General features: G+C 42.2%; 1 protein-coding gene across 1 annotated transcript; it reads right to left on the bottom strand.

Annotated features, from left to right (window-relative positions):
• Positions 1-1,063: 1,063 nt before the first annotated feature.
• On the bottom strand, positions 1,064-13,357 carry SLC25A27 (solute carrier family 25 member 27). Its single transcript, XM_085320355.1, has 9 exons — positions 13,255-13,357; positions 11,546-11,737; positions 10,642-10,726; positions 8,693-8,815; positions 7,377-7,489; positions 4,966-5,050; positions 3,063-3,155; positions 2,608-2,710; positions 1,064-1,135 (listed from the first exon to the last, which is right to left on the bottom strand). Exons 1-9 carry the CDS (start codon positions 13,355-13,357, stop codon positions 1,064-1,066), a joined length of 969 nt encoding a protein of 322 aa, XP_085176481.1.
• Between the last annotated feature and the right edge of the window lie 1,279 nt (positions 13,358-14,636).

Here is a 14,636-nt window from a genome sequence, read left to right as displayed (position 1 = left end):
CATAGATACTGCTAGATCAAAGCCAGCTTTGCTTTGTCAGTTAGCTACATTATGATTGCCAGAGATAAGCTTAATAACAAATAGCTACAGTCCCCTTGCCTATGAAATATGGGAAGCTTTAGGTTAAAAAAAACCTCATGTRTGCAAACATGTTGTGTTTATGGGGAAAATATTGTAAGTATGCTTCCATCTAGATTTAAAATTGGCAGGCAGAGTRTTTATTTCCACAGAAAAGTGGTGCATTGATCACCCAGTCTGCCAGGTCAGCACCGAGACCCTCAAAAGACAAGYAGTTCAGCTTGTCCTGTGGGCAGCGTGTGCATTATTAGCTTCTCAGGTGGGACTTAAAGTGAACTAGGCTTTYGATTCTTAGGTACAGCAATGAATTTCAGTCATGAATATGCATAGAATAATATTCAAATGCTTGAGTGAAGAGGTTGGACAGTTTCTGAGAATTCAGATAAACCCTTCCGCCTTCTGAGCAAAACATACTTGAAATCAGATCAGCTTCTTTAATTATTTCAGTACTTAGCACTATATGCTTGATTTGCTGAGGCATCAAACTAAAGAGAGGTAGTTCTTTTTCTATGTGTATACAAGTGTAATAGTAACAAAAAATTCCCAACTGATTTTTCAGACTGGTGCCCCCTGCTTAGCCACAGAAGATGTTCAGTGCTGCATTGTTCAACCTACTCTTGTCCTTAACTATAGGAAAAATCTCTATTATGAAAAGAAAAAATTGTAGTCCTGTTTGGTAGATTTTTTACCTCTATTCATTCTTTCAGAAAGCTGGTTCTTGCTGCAGGTTGAAATAYAATTTTTTGTGACAGTTTTATCCTGTGGATAACTTAAATTTCGGATATCAGTCTCCCAAGCAAATAGTGTCATTAGATCAGGGCTCGTCTTAACCAGTAAGGACTGAATCTGCAGCATAAACCTGTACATGTGATACTACTGCCAATCTGCTAAATGACTTAGTTTTCTGTGGGTTGGGGGTGCTCTGTGGAATGAAAATTAAGCTTTCTGATTCTTGTTTTGTGTGTATTGATGTGGTTTCAAGATTTTAGAAAGAACTGACTCCACAGATCCTTCTGATTTGTTCATATGTAAGCCAGAATACCAGTGACCAAGGAGCCTGTGAAAGCAATCACAGAAGTTAGAAGATTAAAATACAAATGACCAAAAGTATAAATACATTATATTAAATCGGCTGCATCTGTTTTTTAAAGATAATATGCTTTAGTGCAATCTCATATTAGGTCTTCCTTGCAGAAATTGTAGTATTGTATATGATTAGGGCTACTCAATCTTTCACAACGAACATAAAAACTGTTTTCAGTTTCCCAACCTGTAAATGTTTGACCTGAAATGTTTCATGCTTGCAGTCTASTTCAAGTTGAATATTTTCTTAAGTTTCTTTAGAAAACAGTTTACTTGATCTAAAACTGGAACCAGAATATTATGTACTTCTTCCTGCATAAAATGCATATCTTAMATCCATATAATTGAGAAGCTCTGCTGTGTTTTTGGAACAATAGATTGATATTTGGCAAAAGGGTATCTCATGTCTAGGAAATACTTTTTCCTGCCCCTCTGAAGCACTTGCTAAACATTACCCATACTTATAAGCCTTTCAGAAATCCAAGCTGACATGTGCTCTGTGARAATTTTTAACTTTGTAATAAACTCACAAAGACCTCAGCAATACTGAATATGCTCTGGCTCAGGGAGGCAGAGACTGAGCAGAACTTCCCTGTAGCTGTTCTTACCAGATGCTGCAGGCCACTGTTGTTCCCAGTGCATTAGAGAAAGGAGGCTATTTTTCTGTAATTACAGTGCTCAATCTGAAATGCTGCATCTGTAGTGGTAATCTAAAGACTACAAAGACTTGTTCCTGTAGCCTTGAAGCAAGCTGGCAGAGTCTAGGCMCATCTATACGGTTAAATTCTTCTAGACAAGAAAGGTGACCACATCCAAATCGGCTACAGGGAATTGTTCCTGACTCACGCTAACCCCAAAACTGTGCCCAGAACTCGATAATTTTCTGGTTGCTTTAGACTGAACACCAACCATGATCTAACAAAGTCAAGCTCTAGTTGGCTGGCCCCAAGTACTGTTTCATTTATTTGTATAGATGTCACTTGTATAGATGTACCTAATGGTAAAGCAGCATGTAGACCTAAATTACTGGCTTGAATACAAGCAAGGCAAAAGTGAGATTTCGGGGGAGTAACGAAGAAATTCTGGGGAGAAGGAGGAAAACAAGAAGAATGCAGAGGGAGTTCMGGACCGAGAGCAAGAAAGAAACAAAAGAGAGACTGGGGAAGGGAGAAAGGAGGGAGCCTGAAATGGTGTAAAAAGCAAAGAAAACATCTAGCAATATAAAGGACAGCATTTTCCAAACTAAAGGGGTGCAAGAGGCAACATGGGTGAAATGACACTACAGGAGTTTGTCTCATCCACTACATTCAAATATGCTAACTGCAATTAAATAGAATACTCAGAAAGACCAAATAGTTTGGAAATGCCAACGTAGAAGGAGGTCTTTACATTTTAATGCCATGTTGTTCAATTATCTAGTTGTAAGAAGATTTAAAAAGCATTTACCATTCGCATCCAGGTTGGTATAAAGCCTTTATATAGAGACATAAACCCTTCACCCTGTACAGTTTGAATCAAGCAGTCGGTGGAAGACTTATACAGCTGACCTCTAGCAACATACAAGGAGAAAAAGTATTGTTAGGATTACAAATACATACTAAAAAAATCCCATCCCACATGAAAAATCATCTCTATCAGATAAATTTGTAGAAATGATCTTTTGTACTCTCACTGAAGTCACTGGAGTTTAATCAGAACTGAATTCCACTTAATTAATTTACTAAGCTTAGGTGATTATTACAACAGAAATCTCCTGGATATGCAAGACTAAAACAGCAAAGTGATAATCAAAAAGGTAAAGAACTGATTAGAGATTTAGTGCTTGGATCAACTTCCAGATAAATCAGTGATGCTCAGGCTTTAAACTTTCTACTTAAAAAATCAGTCTGAAACGTCCATACCTTCCCTGATTATCTCTTGGTTGGTTCATTATCCGGGTYTTGACTACATCAGCAGGAGTTCCCAGAACAGCAGCTACCAGGCCAGAACATGCACTGTCAATAACAACAGATACTTAAAGAAAAAAAAAAMCCCTAAGGTTTATCATTAAAATTTAAACATCATGATTCTAAGAATAAAGATATTTTAAAATAGTAATTGTACAATGATGAGTAATACCTTGTAACTCAATGCAAACTTGATTTAGGAGAAAGGTAGTATTCCTCATGCTCTATCTCAACTATCCTCTCAGAGCTACCCCAGTCTCTGTAGTTCTGAGGCAGGTATATATAATAGGTGGTTTATGATAGTGTTTAAGGCAGATTTCTTCATAWTTTAAGAAAATAAAAGAGGTTGTTCTACAGAGATTATATCTCTCTTACTTTTTGCTACAATTAAAGCTAGATTACACAAAATACTAGAAATCTTAGAAAAAGGAAAATTCCTGTAATCTCACAAATGAAAACTGAGATGTTTAAATGTGTTTTTCACATTTTACATACTCCAGGCTATATACTTTGTGGGATAACTTCARTGAAGTCAACGGAACTATGGCAGTCTATTTCAGCTGAAGATCCATCTGTTCCCCCCAAAAAATAAATAAAAAACCCAGTCAATTTAAGGAGAGTTAGATCAGAAAGAGAAATTTATCTGCATAAACAGCTACAGGAAGAGCATGTTACAGAACTAGCTGATACCATGGTTGTGAACTGACCATGCACAAGACAATTTCGCTTAGGTGAATTATGACACTGAATATAAGTGCCATGGTACAAATGGGGTATTAATCGTCACCCAGGAGAGCTTCAAGATGTGTAAACATTAAGAATCTATATAACGTCTTTGAGGCGGGTATAAAAAGCCTTGAAAAMAGATCTTTAAAATGGTCATATAGTACAAAGAAGTACAAGCAAGAGAAGAAATGCAGTATTAAAAAAATAACAAGGTTTGCACATAACTGATCACATACAGTACCCACTGAATACTCTATACATAATTTCAGGCAAACCATTCCCAGGATCTGGAGTGTACATCTACCGCTAAGAAGAAATCCAGGGATTGATCTATAAGTGTGTCCAATATAACRCGCTCTTATGAAGCAACATTGGTGTTACTTGTTCTGATCCTAAAAAAGCCAAACATTTTGCTTGTCCATACTTAGAGATCATGAACATCTTGGTTAAAAGTTCTTTGCTGTAGAAATGATTATGGAATTACAGGTTTTTCCTGCTTTTTTTTGTTGTTGTTTGTTTGTTTGTTTGTTTTTCCCTAATGGCTCACTTTCAGTCCTTCCTTCTTTGGTAAAGTAGGGAGAACAGTATCAGAGCAAACTCTTCCTCAAACACAGGTATTTTTCTACTCTAGTTTCATAATTATTTCACAGATTAACATTCTTTTATTAGAATTGGCTTTGCTGTGTAATAAGGCCACAATGAATTTACCAGATGGGTGTGCAAAGAACTGTGCAGAATTAGCTGTGGCATTTTCCCCACTCACGTAGCAGGCAACTGAAGCAGCTCACAGAGCTAGACACACAACGCAGCCAAAGACATTCCTCCCATTTCCTAGTTAGAAGAAAGCAGAAAAGAGATTTCCCTGAAGATAATAGTATTCCATGATTAGTCCGTAGTCGCTATGACTGCACTAGATGCACTTCGTTAGCATAGGAATACCATATAATGTATCCACTTGTAGTGAGGGCAGTTTTGTAGCTATAGTTGCATCCTTTGTGTCTTTTGTACAATAATGTCCTCTCAGACAGCCAAGGAATAGGGGCTTCTGCTAGCATAGATAAGTCATTCAGTTCTAGACAGTGAGGCTGAAATACTCCATAGTAAAAAAAGGAGTGATAAAGGAATTAGGCACCTGGCAACACTGTGAGTCACACTGTTGTCCACAAGTGGTGTGTTCAGAAGTAAAAAGTGTTTCACTGAATCATAAGTGGTCAGATCTGTAAAGGAAATAATGAGAGAAAACATTGTTAGAAAAGATGGTGCTTCTGTTGCTTACTGCTGATTTACGATAGGAGACTTGGCAAAACCTGTATTTCTGATGCAGCTATAGACACAGCTAACATTGCCCCCTTTCTGATGGCAGTTGGTAAACCTACAYATTGCTCCTCATGCTCCCATCATTAGACACGTGAGTATATGTCCCACTTCACTTCCTTCTTCTCTGGATTACCTAARTGGAAAATTTTGCAAAAAAACTCATTCGCCAAAACCAGAAACAACACAGTAACAATGGTTGTACCTCCCCCACTTCTGTAACAGTTTGCAAATATTATGAAATATGTTGGAAACGTTGGACAATAGTAGTGGATGCATGTGCCATGGAGATATCATGAGTGGCTGAAAGCAGACATGAGTTACAGTGTCTGGGAGCCTGAATGAAAGATGGCTGCCTGAAAGTTAGTGGCAGATCTGGGATACATTTCCAATGTCCTGGCCTGAAAATTCAAAGCTCTGCCTAGTAACCAGGATGACCCTCCCAGCTCTTTCTAGGGCTTTACAGCCCAAATGTGGTGTACAGCCAGTGGTGAACATTTTCCTATCGTGAAGGAGTTCATGTCATAGGCAAAAACCTCAGAAAGGAGAGCAGAGACCAACATATCTGAGCAGTTCTGAGCAGACACAGGAGGGCTTTTACCAGTACATGGGGAAAACAAGCATTTCTTGGATCAGTTGAGCACTCAGGCAGCAACTTCACCCTATTTCAGGAGACTACTAGGGCCCTGAGGGCACTGATGGGCATTATTAAMCCTGATCARCCTCAYCTGGTCCTYCAACCACACTGCTGTCCTTGAGMCCCATTTCAGCCCAGCCYTGGGCCTTCAGTCCCTGCCTGACCKATGTTGTAGCTGTGCCTCTCTGCAGCTTTGGCATAGCCATGACTGTGCCTGGATCCAGACACTGACCTGTAGATGGACCTCCTGGTCTGACCTTGGACCYGCCAGTGATCACTGGGCTGTGTCTGACCATGGTTACCCTCAYCAGACCTGATCCTAACTTAACTTCCAGGCTTGACCTTAGGTTTGCTTTCTTACCTCAGACTTGCCTGAGGATCTGGACTCATGGTTGAAGCTGGCTGTCATCCTTGAGTCTGCCCTGCTTGGCTACCATGGRACAAGCCCCGCTTAGCAAGGTGCCTGCCCTACTGGCCATTGGATCCACCTTGGATCCCAGCCACTAGGGAACAGCCAGCCCACACTGGCAGTCTACTTGAGCCATCTCAAGCCCTGAACCATGCGTCATGGAGCCTCATCTGCACCTGTGCAGGACTTYGTGCCTGTCTCCTCCTGAAGGGCAAGCATGGCCCTGGGCCCTGATTTCCCCGCAGCACTAACTGACAGCCCCAGGCTCYTGATGGAACTGTCCTGTCTCTGGGGCTCCCCAAGGAGGCTTGAACATCCTCCTCCTTCCCCAAGCCTAACAAGGCCTCCAGGACCTCTCTTAGGCACCCTGAACCCCCTCACCCAGGCCCAAGTCTCTCAAAGTGGCCATGCCACTTTCCCAAGTACCTGTCCTGGCTCTGTGCCCTGAAGTAGCCCACTGATACCCCATAGCTATTAAATCACTCCACAGCAAGTACCTTCTGAGCTCGCATCTCTGTAAGCTGTGAAGAGACACCTTGCTGGAGGGGAGGCTTTTGTTAGGACCCTGAGTGCATTAATAGGCTCTAATGGCTCTGAACAGCCTCACTTGGGGTCACCCCCACACACCTGCCCRTGGGCCTAGGAGCCCYGTTTCAGCTCAGCCCGGGGCCTTGAGTACCTGCCCAAGTTTCACTGGAGGTGTGCCTGTCCACAGCTCCCTCACAGCTATAGCCATGCCGTGGACTTGCTGACCTGGACCCCAGCCTGCAGGCTGACTTCTTGGCTTCCTGGCTTGACCTCAGAGCTGCCTCATCACCAAACAAACTTGCCTGATGATCTAGACTCTTGGTTGAACCTGGCTAGTATCTCCAGGCCTGCCCTGCTCGCCTCTTTGGGGCAGTGGGAGGGTTGGCAAYGCCCCTGCCAGGCTGCCTGCGTTACCACAATTAGCTCTTGGCTCCCCATCCCTCGGAGAGCAGCCAGCCCTCACAACTCCCTGACAGGAACTCAGGCACAAACCATGCTTTTTAGCAACTTCGTTTCTATGGGAAAGCAAGCCAAGTGCACTCTGAACAGGACTCCAACACAGAATCAAGAGACTGAGATTAGTTGAGCAGCTGAACTCTCCTTTCTTACAGTTCAGATGCAGCCTTAAGCACTGCAGAGTAAGTTTTAAATTTACCTCCCATGTTTACCAGAGCAGCTCTCTGAACGTTTGGCACCCATCCAGCCCAAAGCCCCCGTATTCCTCCTTCAGAAAGGATCTTCATAAATGCATGGTGCACTCCTCGAAATCTGAAATGGATATTCAAGCAGTAAGCAGAACATTCAGCCATAGAGAAATCTTTGTTTCACATATTTCAAGGCCTTGCTGAACCAGGGCCCCAGCTGGTGGCACACCAGCATTGTCAGAAAAATGAAAATTTATACCCGTGAGGATCTGGCCTTCCAGATGCGTTTAATCTTTGACCTTCATACTGAGACAACTTTCCAAACACGCCAGCTTCCCTGGTAAGCAGCTATCTGATCACTAATGATAGATGACCCTCTGACCCCACAGTATCATTGCAATACTAAAAACATGAGAAACCAAATGATGCCAGCAGTTTAGGGCGCAAACAGCACTGTGTTCTGGTATCAGCAAGAAGGGTCTCCAGTGCTACTGCTCACAGGCGAACCTAGGCCTTTGCTGCTGCTGTGCTTCCTGCACAGCAGTGTGAGAACAAGCCATTTGCCTTTCAGGTTCCCTTCTTCAGAAAGCATTCTTCCCTTTCTCTAGAAAAGTACTGGAGCAGAACTGCTGTGTATGTAGGATCAGTGAGGGTTTGTGGTTTAAGGGAATGATATGTAAGAAGACGAAAGGCAASTACAAAAGGAACAAAGAGGAAATCTCAAGTTCCTCACCCTCTCTGTTGCCCAGAGCCATSAGGTGGTACAACTCTTTTCTCAGAAGAGATCAAATCAACCACCAGGGAAACAGGRTGGTAGAAGAGAGAAAGAGAAAACCTTACCCTTCCTCTCCTTCCCTCAAGAAACATGACTGACTCCTGACTAAGTGGTTTAATRGTACTGTGATCCTTGGTGTTATAGTGATTCTTCTTTTCAGATCAGTTTAAAAACTGAAAACAGCATTAGATGTCAAAACAGTAAGCAAGGCAAAAGTAGTGACCCCCTGTCATATATGACAGACAGTCTACCAAGTGGTATCRACTTCAGTCATGACCCATCTGTTCTAGATTTGAATATTTAAGTCTAAGTGGCTTTTTGTATACAACGTTCAATCGTTGTGATCTGGGCCTCCCACAGCAACAGAACCAGACGAAACAGGGGCATGATTAACCAAGCTCACAGTATGTGCTGCAGAAATGAGCTGGACAAATTACATCCGTACATTTTGCATCTACAATGGTCTGAACGTATGTCCCATATACAAGGAAATTCGCAACAGCCTAAGAGTAATCATTAACAGAAGAACTGYCAGCTTAGAGAGGAACTGACCGCAGTGGTTTTCCTTCTAACTTCCTCTTCCCTTCCATCTGCATCTGTACCTTCACCAGATCAGTTGGGCTGGCAAAAAATTGACCGATGGCACCTGCAGACATGCCTCCAATGACAGCTTTCCTGTTGCAATGGGAAAGAAAACCTGCTCCAGAATACGCTGAAAAGCTTAACAAATCGCAGTGCTTGATCTAAGGAGTTCAACAGCATTGCCCAGATGAAACAAATTTAAATTACTATTTCTTATACTAAGAGCCAGAGTTAAGTTAATAACTGTGGCAACTGTAGGTAGTTAATTATATGTTAACAAAATGCTCTGGTTCTTCTTCTGGTTACATTATGTTCCTCACTTAAGATTTAAAGGCAAGATGGCAAGATACACGAGTAAGAGATGTTGCTCCATATATTACAATAACTGAAGGGTAATACAAAACTCTGAACTGCCTCCCAGCATATAAAGTTTTGTTTAGCTCTCACATTGCTACTAGATCAGTCATGCTAATTTTCTGGTTCTGCTTATTTCAGTATTATCTGTAGTTCCTTTTCCTGTAGTTATTTTATCTATATTATACTTTATAAATCCCATCTTAAAAACATTTATAGTTTGCGCCTAAGATTACTGAATACATTTTAGAATAAAATACCTGTTTGGATACGATACTGTATATACATTTTAGCAATTAAAAAAGTCTATAAAATTTACTGATTTTTGCAAATGAGTTTAYAGAAAAATCTCCTTCGTGCCCCACAGGCAAAGGGCTACTTCTGTGGCAATCTGCCACTTGCATTCTCAAAAAAGGGACTGAATAAGATTTAAGTATTACTGAATGAAATCTGCAGAGAAAAGACCATCTTTTTGCTTTGTTTAGGATCCCCTGTCTCCTCAGGAAAGAGGCTGATAACTTAGGCTGACATTTATTGTACACACATGAACAAGGTGGTGGCTTTTCCTTCACAACCTGTTTCCTCAGTAGCCAGGAAAGCTAGGAACTCAGTATAACACCAGAAGCAGCAAGCCTTGCTATTCCCCTTACRTTCCCCACTCATAAGCTAAAGGCATAATGACAGAATTTCTCACCCATGTCCCCTTTATCTAGGCAGCGTGACAAGCAGCAAAATAGCAAAACTTTGCCATACTACTGCTAAATAACACCTAGTGGGACCTATCCCTCCAGCAGCTACGAGATGTACAAGCCCTCACTTCTTTTATGCAAAGTATGTTGGCTAATTGGCTCCAGGAGATATCTGACATCTCTGCTAGCCTGCRTTCTGATTTTGGAAGTGTGTCCTCACCTAGCCTGAAGGAAGGGAATCAAGCTCTCCATTCTGCCTGAGCTGTGCACTGTACGTGACGCCAGCTGCAAGTCCAGCTTGGCTCAGCTGAACTACAGCCTCTGGTTTTCATTACCCAGTCAGCTGCTGTTACTCGTGTTGGTACTGGTTTTATGCAATAGCTCACAGCTTCTCTAACAGCCATCACACACAGCTGTATGCCCAGCTATGACTAACCTACAGTTAAGAACTTCCCCTGCCCCAAGAGGAAAAGAAGAACTGMCACTATGAATCATGGTAAAGCTGCACTTCCTCAGCTCTCATCCAGGCTAATTCCTCCCAGAGACAAACTGTGTCTTCCCAAGCAGCTATTCCTATGGGTGGACTTCATCATGCTTCTCTTCATTAGGGCACCTTTACTAGAGTAATTGTGGTCTTAGATAAGCCACTGAAGAACTGAGATCAATATTCCTTAATCCTGTTCGCAGCTGAATGAAAAGATACTGCTCCAAAACCAAAATAAAAAAAAAATCCACATAAGTGTTTAAACTCCTATTTTCTATTTAACTTTTTTAAGTAGGAAAGTCATGAGGCAAAGATCCCTTTCTAGCCAGTTTTGCAGAACTGCTACAGTAAGGAAAATCCCAAAACAGGCAACAGTATAGAGACAAAATTACCAGAACGGAAAGCTTTCATCCTCAGCCCTGCCAAGCACAGAGTCACGAAGGTGTTCGTATGCGACCATCCGCACTCCGGAGTATACTATGGAAAAAAAAAAGCAGGAGACAGTTCTTAAGTCTGCCATTTCTGGACGTTGCACTGTTACAGAAACACCAAGAGATTAGTTGTAAAACATTACAGAGCTTGCCTGGGTCAGCTGGTCACTGACTTTTATATCCATGATCCATACAGATATGAAAGTCCTGGATATCAGGGCAGAGGGTGCTGACTGGAATAAATGCCAGAACCCTTTAGTGTCAGAGAATTTCTCTGGCTAAGCCGTATGTCTTCCAAGAGGCAGCACGGGTTATGGCAGCAAGCTCAGGAGACCCTACTACATTGGTGACCCTACTTTCATGATCTGAGTGCTGCTTCATTCTCAGCAATTGCAGCCCAGCAATAAAACCTCCCACAAGTGCTTTTGAGGTTTGCTTCTGTCATTATATTTGTAAATAAAACACACAGAGCTGTTACCTCTGGCCAAAACTGCTGATGTATTTCTTTATCCTACTGCTTGCAAACTTATCTTTTTTCCCCAGTCTATCCCCATTTCTCTCAAATACAAGATATTTATTGTTCTGAGGATTCCAAGTGTGAAGTATGAAGAACTTCCTGCAAAGATGACAGGAAAATTACCTTTTATTTCCCAGAAGCCACAATAAGGCTGTGAAGGATTGGGCAAGGGAGGGAAGAGAGGGGAATGAGCCAGTCTAATATATTTTTGAGTGGGACTGCAGCGCAGGCTGAAAAGGTCCTTGCAGTTATATCTAAAGTACAATGGAATATGGCAGGATTACACCCCAAGACTGTTGGCCACAGAAGAGAGCACTCTAACTTGTCCCATCATGAGCAGATAGTCACCGATGTGCCTGTAGATAGCAGGTGTGGCTCCTTGCCAGAGCTTTAGTAAGCCTTCCTCTTGCACAATGCCAGCCGCGGTACGCAGCATGCCACGGTACGGGACAGCCTGGCCAGCAACAGCTCCACTGCGATGAATGGCAGCTTCACCTTGGACCTGCAGTCGAGTTTTYGTGAGATCCAGAGGAAATGTCACTGCAGAGAAACAGCGTGGAACAAACATGAGTATTGCTCCACCTGAAGAGAGCTACTACGTAGTAACATCTGCGCCAGGGTATCCCCCGCAAGGTGGTGAACTGGACTGTCTGAGCACAAGCAGGCAGCAGGGACCTTTTCCAACAGGATATAAGTCATTAGTGGTGAACAAAAGACAATTTATGTACCACTCTGCTAAAARTGGCTTTTAGCACTGAACAAAAACACATTCCTTTCAAATGCCAGTTCTTTGTCCCTATTTTTTTCTGAAGAACTTAATYTGTTATGCAATGCGCATGCAAGAGACTCTGGATTTTTTAATGCAGATTTTTTAATCTGTTCCAGTTACTCYCCACAGTGGCAGGGGAATAAAGATAAGGCAAAGCTCGTATCAAGAATGTGGCCAGTTCTGCCCAGCACTGGGGGAGCACACAGTACAGAGCCAGGAACAACCTCAGAATGACCATCATGTCCTATGAGCCACCCTAAAGCATGTCCGCGCTGTTTTGCTGATGCACAAAAAGGAAGTTTAGCTTGTTGCCTCTCTCACTGGAATAAGAGATGGCCAGAGAAGGTAGCACACCTCAGTCTCCTCCCCACGCTGCTTCCCAAAAATTGTGGGTACATGGGGTAGATGTGCACTAATTTCAAAATCCTCAGCAACCACTGTATGCGTATCTACATGCAGACCAGTAGTGTCTCACTAGGTGATGGTACTTCCTTGGCTGTTGCATCCTGTCAGGCTGTGAATTCCCAGGACTAGGGGCTGTCTTTGGCTCAGTATTTGTACAACACTCCACACAACAGGGTGCTTCCATGAGCAGGACTCAGAGGTGCTAGGGGAATATAATTAATACTAACAGCTTCAGCAGACTTAGAGCCTAGTCATGCATTACGACTGTCAAACCCAGAAAAGTCACAAATCATTACAACAATGCAACAGGTTTGCTTGTAGAAATTATACAGTGTAGGCTGAAAAATATTACAAGTAAGCTACTGATCACAAAGCAGTACCATGCAGATGCCAGGGCTCTTCCTTCCTGCATTTCAGCAAGCARTTTACTCCATTTTTATAGACATCTCTACTGCAACCAGAAACACAAGATTCTGTTTTTCTTTCCTTGATTAACCGTGGAGAGCAAATTCCTAAAGAAGTCAGCGCCTTGCAACTAAGTTAGATAACAGATTGCCCTCTTTAGTGTTCTTCCAGAAACAAAGCAAGCACAAAGCTTAAGTTAGACACAGCTTGTTTAGGTTCCTGACAGCAGCTCTTAAGCTTCAGAGGCAAAGATTTAAATCTAAAAAACCCATACTGCGGTAACAGATAAACTAGGTGGCATAAAATACTTGCAAGGCTTCAATTACTGAAAAGTACAGCAAACAGAATGGAATGAAGAGATTTTCTGGAGCAGAAAAGCCAGAGCAAACATCAAGGATCGAGGAGGGACAGAAGTTCCCTCTTCCCCATAAATAAATTTTGACCCCCTTCCCTCTAGCAAAATGACGGTGATTTGTACCTAGTTCTGCCACAGCCGCTGCACAGGCTGACAGAGCGAATTTGCTGGCTTGGGGCCATCTCTCTGGAAGAGGTAAGCTCTTCTCTTCTTCTGCAGGTAACATTTAGCATGTAACATAAAACAAGACTAACCAGCCACCCTGAAAGGATCTGAAATAAATGAAGCCCTGGCCACGCTGACATCAATATTTCAACTAGGTTCTGGGTTGTTTAAGAGACAAATTTCTGAAGGTCATATTTCTACAGCGCCAGCACTAGCAACTGCAGCAGCTCAAATGCCTCCTGAAAAGCTGCAGGGTCCTTGCTCAGTGACATAACCGACTGCTGCGCAGCAGGCTCCTGGGAAATGTAGTCTGTCACTAACACCACTCTGCTAGGAAACCAGCCGTGAAGGTACAGTTATTGCCTGTTCGCTACATTCAAAAAGAAAATCATTAGTGAGACCTCGTGGTTATTAGAGCGCATGTGGAGTCTGTTTGCCTGACTGGGTGTTTTGAGTYGGACGGATTCGTGTTCTCTGTCACTGACGGCAGAGCCGTAGCTCTTAGGATTTCCAGAGAGTATCCCACTGCTGCACAGACACCATCATCACCTTCTGTTCAACAGATTAATTAATCCAGACTGGGTTTATCTGGAGCTAAACTAACAACAGCTGCACTTTGAATTGAAGAAGTAGCTTGCTAATGTTTGTAACAATTCTCATCTCCTGGGGATWAGGTGCAGAGTAGTGCACTGTGAGCAGAGGCCATGCAGGATAGAAGCTAGTACTTGGTCAGAGATCCATGTATAAAAAGTTTAAAGGTCTTCCTTGCTGAACACTGACGCCAAATTAATTGTATGCCATTCCTAATTTCTCTTAAATAAATGCAGGCACATTTATGTTCTCATAATGAAAAAAAAAATATTTGGTGGTTGAGAGAAGCTTTTCATTTATCGTTAAGGCTCAGTTGAATCACTGAGTTAATCATTAACCATTAATCACTAATCCTCATTGCTAAGGATTTGAGGATTTTTAGGTCACAGAAACTTAYCCCAGAAAACCTCCTGCTGCTGTTTGACTGACTAACATTTTTGGTGTGTATTCAAGATCACAATGATTCAACATGGTCAGCATTGCAGGTAATATACTCCACTGTAAAGTGMGATATGAATGTCTCTTGTCTGTCACCAAAAGTCAGTTTTATATTGGATCYTTCTTTGRGTTAGAATTCATTGGAATTCGTGCMGTAATGGGACAAACCACTGAAAAAAATACTGTAATTAAAATGGGGGAAAGTCCTATTGTTATTTAATGCAAACATGTCTGGCTACACAGTTGGTATGAATGGTGTAAGAACTTTATTCTAGACAGTTTATGCAATCTACAGGGATTTTTTTGTTTCC

This window comes from Rhea americana, unplaced genomic scaffold (genome assembly GCF_003343005.1).
Source record: "Rhea americana isolate MKP2758 unplaced genomic scaffold, rheAme1 scaffold_63, whole genome shotgun sequence".
Classification (NCBI taxonomy): Eukaryota; Metazoa; Chordata; class Aves; order Rheiformes; family Rheidae; genus Rhea; species Rhea americana.
The sequence above is the reverse complement of the archived record's forward strand: the minus strand, read 5'-3'. Positions and strand labels throughout refer to the sequence as shown.